A 19,104-nucleotide genomic window follows, 5' to 3' on the forward strand; every position below is an offset into this window, starting at 1 on the left:
TGCTGTTTGGTTGTTACTGTTACTGTGACGGCATCCTGAACAATTTGCATATTCCTCTATTATTAGTATAGATGCTATTCAATTTCAGAGGAATGAAAGAAGTTATAAGTCCCTTGGATTATATTTAAATAAAATATTCACTGCTTGTGTTAATACTAGTTCAGCTGCTACTTATGATGCTGTTTTCTGAGTTTCCAATGAGTGGAGACCTCATGTCATCTTCCTTCCAGTATTACCTATCCCATTCTCCTCATTAACTGCTATCTTCCAGCTGGGTGGTGCTGCGTGTAGGCTGTGGTTATAAAGCTGAGCAAGAGGCATGATGATTCAACTGTTTCTATATTCAATTTGTGGGAAAGAATATTTTTTAATGGCAAAACATTGGACTTGTATTTTTTACCATATACAGAGTAGGACTGGCTGCCCCCTACACGGCCTCTACTGGGGATCGAGCCCACAGCCCAGGCATGTGCCTTGACCAGAAATTGAAACATGACCTACTGGTTCATGGGTCGACACTCAACCATTTAGCCCCACCAGCCGGGCCAGCATGTACTTTCTCTTTTTAATTTGCTGTATCCTTGTTTTGTAATTTATTTAAAAACTAGAGGCCTGGTGCACAAATTCGTGCACCAGTGGGGTCCCTCAGCCTGGCCTGCAGGATCAGGCCAAAACCGGCTCTCCAACATCCCCCAAGGGGTCGTGGATTGCGAGAGGGTGCAAGCCAGGCTGAGGGACCCCACCAGTGCACAATTAGAGCCAGGGAGAGACGTGGGAGGTTGGCCAGCTGGGGAGGGACCATGGGAGGACTGTCTTGCTCAGTCCTGACCAGCCAGACCCCAGCAGCTAACCTACTGGTCGGAGCATCTGCCCCCTTGTGGTCAGTGCATGTCATAGTGAGCGGTTGAGTGGCCTTAGCATATCATTAGCATATTACGCTTTGATTGGTTGAATGGATGACCGGACATTTAGCATATTAGGCTTTTATTATATAGGATTTTTTTGCGTGAAATGTTTGATACAAAATGAAGAGTTTATAAAATATATATGCTTCAGTCTAAGAATAACAGAAAGAATACATATTATCTATCACTCAGGTGAAAAAAATAGAAACCACTAGTATTTAGAATACTGAGAGTGTCCCTTTATCATATTCTACCTTGTCTGTCTCCAGAAGTGCCATTATCTTGACTTATGTATTATTTTCTTTATAGTATTAGTAGAGGCCCGGTGCATGAAAATTCATGCACTGGAGGGGGGGTCCCTCAGCCCAGCCTGCCCCCTCTCATAGTCTGGGAGCCCTCAGGGGTGGGAGGCGACCCGGCGATCAGGGGAAGGTGACGCCCCATCACAACTCTACTGCTGCCACTGCACAAGCCTCGGCTGGCCCTGAGCCTCGGGTGGCCCTGTGCCTCAGGCTAGCCCTGGGCGGCTAGGGGACTGAAGGGTCTGGGGGACTCCGGAGGTAGGCACCCCGGCGGGGCTGAGGGGACTGGGCGCTGCCATCTTGTGGCTGTGGGCGCCGCCATCTTTGAGGGCGTGACAGTCAATTAGCATATTCCCTCCTTATTGGCTGTGGGCGCCGCCATTTTTGCGACAGCGTGAGGGCCCATTAGCATATTCCCTCTTTATTAGATAGGATTGTCTGCGTATATGTTCCTAAATGACATATTTACTTTGAAAAATGAATAGTGTGTATCAGGCTAACTGCATTAGGGAAGGACTGCATTTCCGCAGTTAGATGAAGGCTTCCAAGAAGAGGGCTGACTAGTTGGCATCAGGTTCACTGACTTTCAAGAGCTTCTACTCAGGCAATCCGTAAGTGGTGTCACGAGTTAGTTCTTGGACACATAGGGCTGGCTTGGTCAGGAACCAGTCTGGGCTACAGTAGGGACCCTGTGTTACATGTTTGTTCAGCAGGTATATGTTCCCATGGAAAGAGTGCTGCTCTTTATTTTTTATGTCTACGCTCTTTGTGCTCTTCTTTCAGCACTTAGGAGAGTATCAAAGCAGAACACACTGGGAGGTGAAAAGAGTGTTCGCAGCTGATGCAGGTGGCAAGGAAAGGTGGGGTGAAGGGGCTATCAAGGCAAGCTCGCTATGAATGAAAATCTGGAATAGGCTTATCTGGATGTCCTGTGCTTAGAAACAACGTCAGTGTTTATCTTGGAGATGGCAGTTTGTCGTGCTGTCTCGGGAGTCATATTGCTGCAGTCTGGACTGGTTGCCCTTTAAGTCCAGTGCACAGCTGCATGCTGGAACCTGTCTTCCTAGGCCTCCTTGAAGATCACTGTCATCCCTCTCCCAGCTTTGATCTCCTGCATGTTCTGTATCCTAAGTCATCTTTTTTGTTGTTGTTGTTAAATTACAAATTTACTCTTTTTTTAAATATAGAAAACACTTTCCAATTGCTTCTTGAGAAAGAATGCAGGGAAAGTAAATGTGAGCTCTTTCATGTCTGAGAGAAGGCTTTCATAAGACGGTTTGGTTGGGTGAAGAATTTAGGTTGGAAATAATTTTCCTTTATAACTTTGAAGAAATGGTTCCATTGTCATCTTCCTTCCAGTATTAGGGTTGAGAAGACTGAACTGAGTCTCAAGTCTGTGTGTGTGATGTGTATTTTCTTTCCAGAAGCTTGTAGAATCTTTTTTTGCCCCCAGTATTACAATACTTCACAGTGATGTGCCTCAGGATAGGTCTCTCTTAATTTTTTTACTAATTACTTGGTAGGTCCTTTCAAATGGGCAGCTTTAGGTCCTTCAGCTCTAGAAAAATCTCTATTAATTCTTTGATTTCTTTCCAACCTCCCCTTCTCCCTCTCCATATTCTTTTTTCTGTAATTCCTGTTATTAATATATTGGCCTCCTGGACTGTCCTCTAATATTGTTCTCTTTTCTAGTGCTTTATCTTTTTCCTCTGGTTCTTGGAAGACTGCCTCAGTTTTATCTCCCAAGCCTCTCTCTTTTCATTTTGGTTATTGTGTTTTTAATTTCTAAGAACCCTTTATTTTTAAATGTTATTTATTTATTGTATTCTGTTCTTGTTTTATGGATATAATATATGTGAGGAACATTAATATATATGTGTGTGCATGTATGTATATATTCTTCTTAGACAACTAGTAATACTTGGCTATCTGCTCATGATTAACAGTTGAAGACTAAAATGCTGACTGAAAACGGTTTTTGGTACAGTACTGATACTAGCAAATGTGCCTAATAGACCTCAAAGGTACTCTTGTTTCTCCCTCTCCAATCTTCTGCTCCGGTGGGGAGGGCTGGTTACTAAGCATTGTGGAGAAGAGTGGGTCTAGGAGCCAGAGTGCTTTTCAAACAGGCTTAATGGGATCTTCCTTGTTTGAGCCTCCTCTTTCTCTACCAGCTGCTGCTGCTCCATTTCCAGAATTAATTTGAGATTTTGCCTTCTGTGGGTCCTCCAGTGTCTGTGCTGTTTCTCAGCTGGCTCTGCTTCGAGGCTGTGATTTGGCTTTCCTGGGTCCCCTAAACCACTTAATAATATTCACCCATCCACTTTCAGTCTTCCAAGGTTTTGTTACTCTTATCTCTTCTCCTTTGTAGCTTTTATCTCTTCTCCTTACATGGTTGTCTAAAAGTCTTTTGCTGCTTTCATGAGAGTGAAATTATGTGCATGTTTTTAATTTGCCATCTGAATTCTAAAGCCCCGATTATTTAAAATGTGTATTAGTCTAAGTTTCACCTCTTAAGACTTGGACAGATTATTAAAGTTAACCCTTTGCATCTCTTGTTTTTTGTGTTGTTGTTGTTTTTTACGTTCATATTTATATTGCATTAAACTCATTGTGTGGATTCCTTGAGACTCTAGGAACTCAAGGCTTTATAAGTGAATCCAGCATTTGTGAATAAAAAGGTTGATTGTTTTTTAAATTTGCTCTTGTAGGAAAGTGAGAAGGTTTCTGACTATCCAGCAGTGATTGTGGAGCCAGTTCCGAGTGCCAGATTAGAGCAGGGCTATGCCGCCCAGGTTCTGGTTTATGATGATGAGACTTATATGATGCAAGATGTGGCAGAAGAACAAGAAGTTGAGACCGAGAATGTGGAAACAGGTAGACATCTCATCACATGTTTATTATTTCTAACTTTCTCATTTTGTGTCATCGTTGCTATTGCCAGATGAATAATATACTGAGACCCCTTCCTTTTAATGCTATTTAGTATAGATTGGAAAGCAGTGAAACATCTCTTGTTTAAGGAAATTTATATGGACATAAGTTCTCTATTATAATTTTTGAGGTATAACAGAGTCTTATATCATGGACCCTAATGACAAAATTACAGGCCCACAATAATTATTTTGATAATTTTTTTGGAAGTGCAAAAGTTGACTAGTTGTTATTTACTTGTATTAGAGGTCAGTAGGCTAGTATATGAGGGTAACTTTTTAAAAATTTAAAAATAAATAGGGTATTCTCATTCAGTAACAGATTAAGAGTTTCTTTGAATCAGTATTGATGGAGCAGTATGATTCCTTTTTTCATAGGTCAGAGTATCTTTGCAGTAATCTATCAGATTCTTCTTCCCTTTAAGTCTTAGAAATTGTGGTGTTTCAGTCTGTCTGTGGTGAGATAACTGTAAGTTTAATTGGGGGTTAGTGTGTATAATTCTTGGAGAAACCTTTTAATTTTTGCCATTGACTATAAAGAAAAAAAGAGTATTTTACCAGAAGGATTGCAGTGACCCTTTTATTATAATAAACATTAAAATTTATCTTTGGCTATTAATGGTGAAAAAGAATCCTTACGCTTGGTGTACAATTCTAGTAAAAATTCGTAAGCATTTCGATAAATTCCTGTAAATGTAGCCAAGTCTCACGATTAAACATTGTGAGAATTGGACGTCTTGCCGCTTGCGGAGGCCCAGGAGCACTGTGTAGCACTGCTAGCTTCTTCCAGCTGAAGGCTGTTCTTCCTCCGGCCTTATTTGTTGTTGAGCTAAGGGATTGGAAGCTCCCTTGCTCTTCAGAGCTTCAGAGCGATGGCAACAACAATGCCAGCAAACCCCAGGTGACTTGGTGACCGATTCATTTTCAGAACAGGTTGCCAAACATTTTAGATGGGCGTGGTGACTGTAGTCTGTGCTGGTACTTGATTTATGGTAGATAATGCAAGTGGCAGGAAGATACATGTGTTTTTCTGAGAGTTTGGAGAGTTTTCCAGATAGAAGGTAGAAGTCTAGTGGCAGAGATGAATTTTCTTCTTGAGGAAAACAATAAGCAAGAACAGCTAACAGTATTATGCATGATGAAGTAGCTGTTGAAACTGATTTTATTATAGGAGCATAACTAAACAGAAAACTAATAGTATAAGAACAGAAAGTCTTAATAGGTAAAATTGAATGAAAAAAGTAGAATTTGTGTGAAATTTCTGTAAAATGTTCAAAAGCATAAGGAAGGCTATGATTTTAGTAGCAAATTAGAAATTATAACAAATGAAAACTACAGTGCCAAGTTTGCATCAGTAGAACATTGTTTTACCACAAAATATTTATCACATTAAAATATCAGAGCACGTTGGCCAAATCTTATTGGTTGTGCAGTTGGTGGCCAGTGCTTCATTAATTTAAATTACTTAGATAAAAACAATTCCAAATAGGAAGCAAATATAATCCACTAAAGGTATTTGATTTTCTTGGTCTTTAACTCTGAGGGTGATGATATCATTTGCAAGGCAGAGATATGAGTGATTGTGATATTGAAAAGGAGGATATACAAAGTCTGGGTAAAGTAATAGCTATTTTTATGATATTTTAAAAGTGGTTTTTGAACACTTGATGACATTTTTTTAGATTTATTTATTTTAATACTAAAAGGAAATGTTAGTAAATAACTCACATAATTCTAAAATAGTCTAAGTGTACTGAGAAGTTCATCTTAATTTTTTTTTTTTTTTTTGGTTAATCCTCACCCAAGGATATTTTTTCCATTGATTTTTAGAGAGAGTGGAAGGGAGGAGAGACAGACAGAGAGAGAAACATTGATGTGAGAGAGGCACATTGTCTGGTTGCCTCCCGCGTGCACCCTGACTTTGGAGCCGGAGATCTAGCCTGCAACCCAAGTATGTGCCCTTGATCAGAATCGAACCCAAGACCCTCAGTCCACAGGCCGACGCTCTATCCAATGAACCAAACTGGCTAGGGTTCATCTTAATTTTTAATTACATACTGGCTCGTGAATTTTTAATGAAATCTATGCTTGCTTTATTCTAAAAATAAAGGTTAGTATAGTATAATTATTCTTGTCTCTCTCTTTACAGAACAACACTGTAAAACTTAGAATGCAGATTAATTGTTTTAAAAAGGCAATGCCAAATTTATACTGAAAACTGCTGGCACATACATCTTTAATCGCCACAATTTAAAACACTTGTATTTATTCATCATAAGGCATGCAGACCATGGAATGAGTCTATAATATACTGACTTATTTGACAATACTATAGCTCATGGATTTTTAATAACTTTATAAGGATGGGTAATATATATAGATTAGTTTAGAATAGTTCATCAGAGCTTAATTTTGTTTTTATTTAAAGAATCAAATGCATTTTTAAATGAGTTAAAATCTGACTAAATTTTCGTTCTTCTGACAGCTAACATATAGAATGTATACAAAATGAATGAAGGTTGTTATGATTTGTCCTAATGCATGTTTCCTTTTGAGTAGTGGAGTAGGATCAGGCTCATTTCTCATGGTATAAAGTTTTCACTAAAATTCCAGATACCTGTAAATTTTGGAGAAACTGAGTGGGAAGAAAAGCAAAGGAATATTTATAAAATAGTTATATCAGGTTTTATTTGGGGAATTGGTGGAAATGAGATAAATACAGAATAAGATTTCCTTTTGTACATCTAGGGAACACTTCCTGAAATGTTCCTATATTATAACTTAGGTAATATACATTTAAAAATGTTCATAATTAGCCTGGTGTGGCTCAATGCTTGAGTGTCGACCTATGAATGAGGAGGTCATGGTTGATTCCTGGTCAGGGCACATGCCCGGATTGTGGGCTCAATCCCCAGTGGAGGCAGCCAATCAATGATTCTCTTTCATCATTGATTTTTCTCTCTCTCTCTCCCTCTCTGAAATCAATAAAAATACATAAATTTAAACATGTTCGTAATTATACTAATTGAGTTGTATGTCAATTCTCTGCATGTTTACAATAAGTTTTTCTCCTTTTATTCCTATATATCCATATATATGAATCCACACGAGAAACATGATGTCATCCAGGCAGGAGTACTGTAATCATATAACAATACATGTTTAGCCATTTTTATTATTTTGTGAATAAAATAATTTCTAATTTTGTTAGGTGTAATTATAGACTAAAAGTCTACATTTTTCTCACAGAGTTTATATGTAATTATAATTGTTTCCTAAAATTTATAGGGAAAATCAAATATGTTTTGAAACTTTAAAAGTAGGCATATTCATGTAAATCTATAAACTGCTTTTTGATGATTACTTAGGGTTAGTAATCATAAAGAGCCTTTGAAGACTAGCAATGCAGTCTGGCTGAAGGTGGTCTTGAATGGCGGGCAGGAAATACCTCTGTCAGGGGTTGCAGGCTCTACCAGTTCTGGAGGCTGTTCCTGAGACTGATGGGGTGAGTTGGGGGTGGAGAGGAATCTCTTGAATTCCATACTAAGATTGGAAAATGCAGTTTTTATGTTTACTCAAAATATATGTATATTATATGGCTGTAAATTTTAAAAGGTTGTTACAGATTACTATTTTAAAAGTAATAAGTTTATGCCAGTGCAATTAATAACAGATAGCTTTTTAAATTTTTATTTATTAATTTGAGAGTGAGAGAGAGAGAGATTTGTTGTTCCACTTATTTTTGCATTCATTGGCTAATTCTTGTATGTGCCCTGACTGGGGATTGAACCTGCAACCTTGGTGCATCAGGATGAAGCTCCTGGCCAGGGCAAGCCTAGCTAATAAAAGGGTAATATGCAAATTAACTGCCACTCCGTCACAAAGATGGTGACGCCCATAGCCACAGGATGGAGGCACCCAGTCCTCTCAGCCCCGCCGGAGTTCCCCAGTCTGGGGGCAGGGCGGCCGCTGAAAACAGGCAGCGTGAGCGACCTGGTGGAATGCTTGCTTTGTTACCGTGGCGATGAGGCAAGCGTTCTGTGCCTGGCCGCGGATGGGCCTCTGACCAGGCCGGGGTGCAGATGGGCCTCTGGGCCGCGGAGAGCCTCTGGGCAATGGGTACGGAGCGGCCAGGCCCCGCAGAGAGCTACTGGTGTGCAGGGCTACTAGTAATAGATAAGTTTTGATAGAAATCTTTTAAGACTTGTCTGAGAAGATTGAGCTGTTTAGGCTCTCTGCCTCTTCATCCTGCACTTAAATTTTACTTAAATTTATGAGAATATATTAATAAGTACTTTGCATTTTTTATGTGCAAAGGCACTGTTTTCAACATGTTTCAAAGAAAAGTTCAATTTACAGGATTAGGGAATGTTTTAGACAAAGTGAAGAAGGAGGATACTTGGTAGGATTTAGATGGACAGATAGGAAGTAGGCAAAAGGCACTTTAGACTAAGGGAAATGTCTTTAATAAATGGGTGGGATATTAAAGTTCAAGGTTTATTTATTTTTTTAATCCTCACCCGAGGACATTTTCCCATTGAGTTTTATTTAGAGAGAGTGGAATAGAGAGGAAAAGATAGAGAGAAACATGTATGTGAGAGAAACATATCGATTGGTTGCCTCCTGCATGCGCTTGGACCAGGGCCCGGGCCAGCGAGGAGCCTGCAACTGAGGTACATGCACTTGACTGGAATCAAACCCAGGACCCTTCAGTACCCAGGCCGACGCTCTATCCACTGAGCCAAACTGGCTAGAGCTCAAGGTTTGTTTAGATGATACTGAGTAAATAAGACATTGACAGGAGGTTCCATTATGAATTGTGACTAGATTGTGATTTGAACCCAAGAGTTAGTCATTAGGTGTATAAAATGCAGAAATATTTGAGAAATTTTGAGTGGTAGGGGGAAAATGAGGCAGAAAGGCTAGCTGTTGCGTCAAGGGATAACTTGAGAAATATTAAAACAAGGTTAGAAGTAATAGGAACAGAAGGGGCATATATAGGCTATACTACTATATAAAGTCTAACAAAACATGACAGATTAAAGAGAGAGGCTTAGTTAAGATATTACTCAGTTTTGTTTTTTTTTTACACTAAGTGATAGTGATAGTGTCGTGTATGGTTTTGAGGAAGGCAAGATTGTTTCAGGAAACAGGTAAATTTGGTAATAGGCGTGTTGATTTTGAGTTGAAGCAGAGCACCTACAGGGACATATTCAGGTATTTAAAGATAGGATCCTGACAAATGGATAGTCAGGGTCCCATCACAAAAGAGATGGCATATTCAAATTAGGATAATTTAAGGAACATTAATTTTATTCCCCTTCATCCCTCTAATCAATCCCCTTTCAAGACCTCCGTTGACCAAACCCAGTCTGAACCCAGGGGAGTTCTGTTGATGCAGTCAGCCTCCTGGGACAGACAGCAGAGTGAAGAAAGGTGGAGACTAGATCGGGAGGAGCAAGTGGAAGCCATTTAGTACCACTGAAGCTTAGTAAAGAAAGGCCAAGCAGCAACTGATTTGGGAATCATTCTCATTGAAGCCATGGAAATAAATGCAATCTCCAGGGCGAAAGGTATTTGAGAGATTTCCCCAGGGGAGAAGATATTTAAATTCTATATTGTCTCTCTATGATCGAGAACCAAACACAGAATTAAGGAATTAACCTTAGGGAATGTTTACATTTCAAGGAACATGAAGAAGCTAAAGAGTAGTGGAAGATATTCCTGAGCTTTTTTCTTTTTTTCTTTTTAGCCTTTTAAGTAGCTCTCATCAGTAGGAAAGGGAAGAATATTAGCTGGCTTCGTTAGTCCTGGTTTAAGATTTCCACTTTATCACTTATTTGGCAGTATTTAATCTGTTCAGAGCCTGTTTCACTGTCTTAACATAGGACAGGACATCAGGGTTGTGAGCATTACATAAAATAAACATATAAAACATAGTGCTTATGATGTAGTAAGTGCTCCATAAGTATTCTCTTAACTTCATTAACATCTTTCCATGTGCCTTCAAATATGGAAAAGGTCTTTTATACATTAAAACAGAGCATTTGTTTACTTCTCTGTTATATTTTTCTCTTTTTTTCACTTCCACTTGTTAAAAAAAACCAAATGCTTTGTACCTCCAGTTTGTACTTTTTGCTCATCATTCCTTTCTTAACTTACTGTTTGGCAACTACATTTATCATTCTCCTGAAGCTCTTTGTTTATCAGATTTCAAAGGCCACTCCTCTGCCAAATTCAGTGACCCACAGAATCATCCAGAAATAGCTCCTTCTTAATCTGGCCTTCTTATCTATTGAAACACTGTATTCTTGCTGTTTTTCTTACTGCCCCTGGCATGGACTTTATGCTTTTGAGCTTTTGGTCAAATAGTTTTCTCTCAAGAATGTGTTCAGGTATTAACCAGTCTTTAAGGCCCAACTACATGAAACTTTCCATAGAGATTGTGGCCTACATTAAATATTTCCTTTCCTGATCTTCTGTTAGACCGTTGAGGTACGTGCCCTTGACCGGAATCAAACTTTGCTACCCTTTAGTCTGTAGGCCAGTGCTCTATCCACTGAGCCAAACCAGCTAGGGCTGATCATTTACTTTCTTATACTGTTCTTGTGTACATACTCCTTTTGTTTTCAAAGTGAGTGTATAAGTCCCTTGAAGACAGAAATAATATTTTTAATTTTTTTCAAATATGGTATGTAATGTAGTGTATTGTATTATACATAGCTGTTAGGAAGTACAGACTGAAACAAATTGAGTTTTGATTTATATTGCAGTATAAGCATGAACCATCTAGCCCAGCTGGTGTTGCTCAGTGGTTGAGTGTCGACCTATGAACCAGGAGGTCATGGTTCGATTCCAGATCAGGGCATATGCCTGGGTTTTTGGGCTAGGTCCCCAGTAGGGGTGTGCAGGAGGCGGCTGATCAATGATTCTTTCTCATCATTGATGTTTCTCTCTCTCTCTCTCTCTCTGAAATCAATTAAAACATATTTTAAAGAAATACCTAAGCTCTAGCTGATTTGGCTCAGTGAATAGAGCATTGGCCTGTGTACTGAAGGGTCCCAGGTTTGATTCTGGTCAGGGGAACATCCCTGGGTTTCGGACTCAATCCCCAGCAGGGGGCGTGCAGGAGGCAGCCGTTCAATAATTCTCTCTCACCATTGATATTTTTATCTCTCTCTCTCTCCCCCTCTCCCTTCTTCTCTGAAATCAATAAAAATATATATTTTTAAAAACACGTAAAAAAGAACCATCATTGTAAAATCTTTAATTTTTTTGTTTATATGCTAAATATTGACTACCTTATAGGAGTTATTTAAAATATAAAAATATAGATATCCAAAAAAAAATTAATGTGGTCACCTAAAATACATCAAAACCATGTTGTCAGGCTGAAATTATTATCATGTTAAAATCTCATTAGGTTTTCATCATTCTTGCTTACACCTAAGTTTTCTTTTTTCTTACAATGAAAGCACATGCATGCTCATTGGAAAATTTGAGAAGTACATATTGCAAAGAATAAACAAACAGTGAAAATGACCCATAATCTTACCAGCGAGAGGACAGTAATTGCTGCTTTTCTACACTTCCTGCTGGCCCTTTTCCCCCCAATGTTCTTTTAAGCATAATTACCATTATGTTATGTAATGCAAGTAGAATTACTAATCCTTATGAACAAACATTGACTGAAAGGTGTCTAGTAGTTTCCCCCTTCCCCCTTCTGATCATTGGGAACAGAACTTTGGTTTTTAACCAGGTAAAATAAAGTAATTATCAAGAAAACTTAGAAAATTTCTTTTGTGGTCAACAAAATTGTGTTTAGGCATTAGTTGAAAAGGCAGATGAATGATATAAGAATTTTCATGCAATTCAACATGAAAGCGGTACTTTTAAAAAAATAAGTGGAAGATTAGGTTTTTAAAAATGCAGTTTAAGAAAATAAAAACAGATTTCTCTCTTGAAAAATAAGGAGTCCAATTTCTTTCTTGAAGAATCTCAAACTAAGTTGGCTTCATGATGAGCTGTGACAATTTTTGTATTTGTTATATCATCAGAAATCCTCCCTGTGGCACAAAAGGACTCTTTTAATTAGAAAATATTGTTGCCACAGGGAGGTAGAAGATCGACATGAAAAACTGGGCATCTGAAAAGGAGCCCCTATCCTAGGATTACCTGAAGGGGAAACAGATTGAGCCAGAAAGAAGACAATGCTGGTAGGTTGGTTTTTAATTTATTAAGAATATTTACAATTTTACATTTAATTACAATTATTTCAACTACCTATACCATATTTTTGTTTGAAGGGTAAAAATGATTCATTCCTCCTGAAGGAAGGAGAAATAAACATTATATAGTATTTTTCCTCTTAAACAGTTTGCAGGTTTCTAACATTTGTTTCTTTTATAGATAAACCTCTAGGGCTTTTCATATCTTCACTTTCTTAGAAGCCACCACTTAACATCTTCAAGCCTTTTAAAACATATATATGTATACTTTTATTGATTTCAGAGAGGAAGAGAGAGGGAGAGAGAGAGATAGAAACGTTCATGAGAGACATCCATTGGCTGCCTTCTGCACGCCCCCTACTGGGGATTGAGCCTGCAACCCAGGCATGTGCTCTGACCAGGAATTGAACGCAGGACCTCTTGGTCCAAGGGACGGCGCTCAATCCCCTGAGCCACACCAGCCGGACTTCGAGCCTCTTTTAAAATTTTCATTTCTGCTATTTCTGCTTCTAATCTAGAATTTTCCTAAAATTTTTTGAAGCATTTTCTTCCAGTTATCTATTTTTTTGAGTTTAGCCTAATCACTAGTTTCCTAAAAACATAAAAATGTGAATCTTAAGTTCATTTAGTTTTGATCTAGAATTGTTTGAATTATAATTGTACTGTGATTTAGATCAGTTAGAAAGCATTATTAGAGAAAAGTTTTAATATTTTAGGAGACCATCAGTTGTAAGATACATTCTGATTTTAGAGTTGTCAAAATGTGAAAAAATGTATATCTTAGAATTAATAAAATATATTATGCAATTATATGAATCATGACATTTTCATTTTTTTGGAAATTAGACATTAAAATATCAGGTTTATGAAAAATGGAAATGAGTTGATATTGCGGAAGTCTCTATCTTGATTAAGATCTTTAAATTCTTTTTTTAAAAAATAGATTTATTGAGGTAACATTGATTAATAACATTATAGAAGTTTCAGGTACACAATTTTGTAATATATTATATTCCATTGTGTGCTCACCATTCAAGTCTAGTCTCCTTCTGTCACCATATATTTGATCCCCTTTACTCTCTTCATCCTCCCCTGATCTAAGATCTCTAAATTCTTTACTGTCTTTTAAGAGGGTATTTAATTTAAAAAATTATTTAACTGTATTGTGTAAAACTATACAAAATAACCATAGTATTAAATTATGGAGAGTATAGAAGTTAAAAAAATATTTTAGTATAACACATTTACTTAAGTCAATAGTTTTATCATAATTGTCACATTTTAATTGGATTTTATGATCTAAAAATAAGGTAAAATAAAGCTGCTTTCTAAACTACTATTTTAAAACAGAATCCTTCAAAGGCTCTTTAAAATAGCCAGTGATTTTTAGTGTACTTGAATATATGTTTTACAGATTGTTAACTATGTGAAAAAGAAAGTAGTGGCCAACAGCAAAAAATTAGCTACCCTGTTAATTAGTAAAGCAGATTTGAAAAAGACTGATTTTAAATGGTATTTGTATACTTTCCAAGAAAAACTTCTTTATTTTACATAAAGGGAATGATAAGTATGTCTGGGAAATAGATTATTAAAGCATGTTTGTTTGGTTTTGGAAACTAGTCGAATCTATTCCTCAGACTTAAAAAACACACACTAGGTAACAATTTTACTATATAACAATGTGCCTAAATAATACAGCTTTATTAATTCAGACAGAGGAGAAGACCAAAGACCAATCATAATTTTAAAAGGGTGGCACACAAGGTTGCAGGTGTTGCCAAGAAGGGATGCTTAAGGTTCTTAGATGTACAAATAAGAACTTCAAAACCTGTCCGCATGAAATTCACACATTCATTCATCCTCTGCCAGCTCTTGCTCAGGACTTGCAGCTTGTCGGGCTCAGAGCTGCGTACCTTGTGGTAAACAAGACCCTGGCGTTGCCAGGCTTTCAGCTTTGTGGAGAAGGTGAACAGTGAAACACAATAAAATGTGATGAGTGTTAATGATGGGATTAATGAAAGGTTTATAAGAGTATACAGCAGGGGAATGCCTCCCTGAGGGACTGACATTAAACAGATTAGAAGGGTTTGAAGTTATTAGCCAAGCTGAGAGTAGCATGGTTGAAAGTCTCCGGGAAGGAGAACCTGGCCTGTTTGAATTGCAGAAAGGAATTGAGTGTAGCTAGAATATGGATTATGCGAAGGTAAAGAGATTAAGGTGATGCTGAAGAGGTTAAAAAATGTCTTACTGCCGAGGGCTTGGTAAACTTTGTATCCATTTATGGGACCTTATCTTTAGGACAGTGGGAAGCCTTTTAAGAGTTTTTTTTTCCCTTTTTATTTAGCCTCCATATGTTTGAATTTTTAAAAATATATATATATTTTTATTGATTTCAGAGAGGAAGGGAGAGGGAGATAGAAACATCAATGATGAGAGAGAATCATTGATTGGCTGCCTCCTGCATGCCCCACACTGGGGATGGAGCCTGAAACCCTGGCATGTGCCCTGACTGGGAACTGAACTGTGACCTCCTGGTTCATAGGTCGACACTCAACCACTGAGCCACACCGGGGCTGGGCTGTTTGAATTTTAAAGTATTTTTTATGCAAATTTAGTGGTAGGTCATATTTAAATTTCATCCTAAGGGCATAGTTGACAGTTAAGGACTCTGGGTTAGGGGCAGAGGAGCAAATCAAATGGGATTAAGCACTTAGAAATCTCACCATTTAAAAAAATATATATTTTTAATTATTTCAGAGTCAGAGAGGGAGAGAAAGATAGAAACATTAATGATGAGAAAGAATCATCGATCAGCTACCTCCTGCACTCCCCACACTGAGGATTGAGCCTGCAACTTGGGCATGTGCCTGTCCCAGAATCAGACTGTGACCTCCTGGTTTATAGGTCAACACTCAACCACTGAGCCACACTGGCCAGGCAGCCTGGTTTTTGATAAAACTGGATTTTAGGAGGGGCCTAGGTATCCCCTGTACAGAGGGGCCTAGGAGAAGGTTCAGGAGCCTGACTGAAGTTTTATAGGTAAAGAATCTTGGTCAATTGCAAGGTTTTTTTCTGGTTGAGAAGTCGTCATTTATACCTTCTTCTGCCTTAATTCCTAGTCCATTGCCAAATCATGTCAAGTGTGCCTCCACAGTATATCTTGAATCTACCAATTTCTTCCCATCTTCATCGTTACTAGCCTAGTCGAAGTTGAAGTTATTTTTCGTATGAGCTACTGCGTTGTCCTTTGGCCTTCTAATTGGTTTTCTTGTTTGAACTCTTTTCCCTTCTTCCTACCACCCCAAACAATCCATTCTTCACATAATAGCCAAAGTGACTTAAAATATATGTTTATAAATTGAGTCATAATACTTCCATAAAAACTTTCAGTGGGTTCTAATTACACTTAGGATGATATTCAGGATATTTTAAGACACTGAATAATTTGGCTCTTCTCAGCTATCTAGCAACAACAACAACAAAACTCCTAACATTTGAAGTTTCTTTACTATATGGCCAGGAATAGTTTTTAGGGTTTTACATATCATATGTAATCCTCTCAACAACCCTAGGCTGAATAACTTGTCCAAGGCTAGATGTCTGTTTAAGTGGCGATGCAAGGATTTAAACTTAGTAAGGAGAGCTCCAGAGCCCAAGCTCAGAGGTATTTATGATTAATTATAGCATCCCCCCCATCCGAACACTGTTATCTTTCTCCTTTTCATTAATCCTTCTTATACCTTCACAAGGGCGCTCACATACGCAGGTGTTTTGTTTTTTCCCTGGAACATACGCCTTTTCATTTTTCAGCTTCTAACTCCTCTTCCTCACTTAGATCTCAGTTTGAATGTCACTTTCTCAGAGAGAGAGGCTTTAGTTAATACTCTTCTATCTCACTTAGGACTGTTGTGTTATTTTTGTCATAGCCTCAGCTACAACTTGTGATACAGTAAACTCCCACTCTAAGGTGGTAAATATTTTAATATATTCAAATGTATGAAAAATGGCATTATTGTGAGTTTAATGAAATGACCCGAGTCTGTCTTGTGTGAAGGAAGACGTGTGTGTGGAATGGGCTCCAGGGTTCAGACCGAGGTATCTAATGAGTCTAAGGTGTGGCTGGGGTTTGGTGCCACCTGGTGGTATCTGTGCACTCCAGGGACTGCAGTTGGAAAATCCAGTGGAAGGTGGGAGGCAGTTACAGGTCACTTATCTGAAATCATGTGTTCATGAAGTTTTACTCATGAATATATATATTTGTGTCTATGTTTAATGTTTCCTCACAGTATTTCATACAGCCAGAGACCATATCCAGTGTGTTTACTGGTATTGCTTAGAGCCAAGATACCAAGTAGGATTTCAGTAAAGTGTTTGTTGAATGAGGAGGGAGTGAATGAGAAGACATTGTGAACCAGAACAGAATGCCAGGAATTTTGTATTTTATTTGGAGACTGACGAATAATTTAACTTGAGATGAGACTTTGTGGAGATACACGGTTGAGAGAGAAAAGGCTAGAAAGGCAGAGTACAACCAAGTTGTGGTGGCCGTTGAATAAAATACGAACTGTGTGAAACATGATCTGGAGAAGACAAGAAGTGAAAAGGACATTTATTTTAAGCAACTAGAGCATACTAAAATAATAGAAATAGAAGACATAGCTTCCAAAATACTACATTGGGAGAAGGGGAGGTAGGTAAAGAATACAGTAAACTTGACCAGTCTAACAAGGGGCAACAAAGGATAAAAATTCTGGAAATAAAAATAATAAATCAAGCCCTGGACGGTGTGGCTCAGTTGGTTGGAGCGTCATCCTGTACACCAAAATGTTGCAGGTTCGATTCCAGATTAGGGCACATACTCAGATTGCGGGTTCGTCTCCAGTCAAGCACGTACGGGGAGGCAACCAATCAATGTTTTTGTCACACATCAATGTCTGTCTGTCTCTCTCCTCCCCTTCCTCACTCTAAAAATCAATTAAAAAAATTTTTAAAATCCTAAATCAAGATAGTAGAAATAAGTACCAAACATCAGAAATTGTATTAAAATCACCTATTGTGATATTAACATGTTTTGTGTGCTGTTTTTAACAGGTACACAAAACAAAATCAAATAGGAAGAATGGAAAAATACATTCATCAGAAAAATACCAAAGGAAGCTGGCATCATAAAATAAAATAGAATTTAGGGTGAAAATCTTTGAATTTGGACATTGAGATACTCTTCAAATTACTAAAAGAAACAATCCAGAAAATAATCATCATAAACTTATATTCATCTAACAACATAACTTTGAACTACTATTTAAAGCAAAAACTTTCAGAATTATAGAGAGAAATGGGCATGCTACAAAACATTGGGACTTGAATACATCTCTATCAAAGCTGAAAAATCAAGCAGAAACAAAATTAAAAAATGGCATCAAAGAACTGAACCACAGGACTGGCAACTTTCATAAACTGGAGATATATTGAACATTGTGCCTAACCCAGTAAATACAATCTTGTAATATTAATATATATATATATATATATATATATATATATATATATATATGTATATATGTATATACACACGCACACACACATCAGTTTTTAACTGTGTACTAGACTAGGTCATAGAAGAATTTCAGCAATGTCCAGAATATCAGCATCATTAAAATATTATTTCATCATAATGTAATAAAATTAGAAGTCAATAATGAAAAGATATGTCATAAAATTGGTAAATAAAAATTCATTAATGGATGAATGAGGAAATGATAATTATAAAATGCAGCTAAAAACAAGGAGAGCATTGCATATAAAGATCTGACATATGACTTAAGCAGAACTCATGGAAATTTAATAGCTCTAAATGTATTTATTGAAAAGGAAGAAATATTGATATAATGAGCATATGTTTAATGCTAGATGTTAAAGAATCAACAGAATAAATTCAAATTAAGTAAAAAAAGAAATAATAAATAAAACTCAATATTCAATGAAATAGAAAATAAAATAATACATTATTAATAAAACCATGAAGTTAATAAAAATGGATAAACTGTAAAGACAGATCAAGGAAAAACGAGTTCTATAATGAACAAGAATATGATCAACAGAATGGAGAGTTTTAAAGTTATTAGAGAATACTGTGAACAAACTATTGCCAAGGAACTTAAAGACTTATGACGTGGACAATTACAAAAATATATATCCCTGGCTGGTGTGACTCAGTTGGTTGAGTGTTCTCCAGTGCACCAGTTCGATTCCCAGTCAGGGCACATACCTGGGTTTTGGGCTCAATCCCTGAGGAAACGTGCAGGAGGCAGTTGATCATGTTTCTCTCTCACACCAATGTTTCTCTCCACCCTTCCTCTCTCTCCCTCGCTCTTCCTCTCTTTAAAATCAATAAAAACATTAATATAAATTACGTATAACTAAAAAAGAAATAGACAATCTAAACAGATGAATAACCATTTAAGTTCTGTAATTTCACATATGCATCACCTCATTCAAATAAAATCCAGACTGAGGTCTATTCTAAAATTTTAAGGGATATATAATCCCTATCATAAACAAAGTATCTAGAAAACAGTAAAAAAGGAAAAGTTATCCAACTCTAGTATAACCTTAACCTTAAAACTCTCCCAGTATAAAAAAAATAAGTTGTTGCAAATTTATGTATGGTCATAGCTACAAATATACTAAATAGTAGCAAACCAAATCAATCACTGATTTAAAAATACATAATGAC

The 19,104-nt window shown here is 37.3% G+C and overlaps 1 protein-coding gene across 3 annotated transcripts in view; it reads left to right on the plus strand.

Annotated features, from left to right (window-relative positions):
- Nucleotides 1–19,104, plus strand: part of ELF2 (E74 like ETS transcription factor 2) — a 93,831-nt gene that overhangs the window by 37,925 nt on the left and 36,802 nt on the right. For 2 of the 3 annotated variants that reach the window (XM_079771712.1, XM_079771713.1), the window contains exon 4: nucleotides 3,919–4,084. In XM_079771712.1, the coding sequence (XP_079627838.1) occupies nucleotides 3,919–4,084 (166 nt within the window). Of the gene's footprint in view, nucleotides 1–3,918; nucleotides 4,085–12,271; nucleotides 12,357–19,104 lie in introns of those variants that run through there. The other variant, XM_079771714.1, reaches the window with a different exon arrangement.

This window comes from Cnephaeus nilssonii (genome assembly GCF_951640355.1).
Source record: "Cnephaeus nilssonii genome assembly, chromosome: 5".
In the NCBI taxonomy this organism is placed as follows: domain Eukaryota; kingdom Metazoa; phylum Chordata; class Mammalia; order Chiroptera; family Vespertilionidae; genus Cnephaeus; species Cnephaeus nilssonii.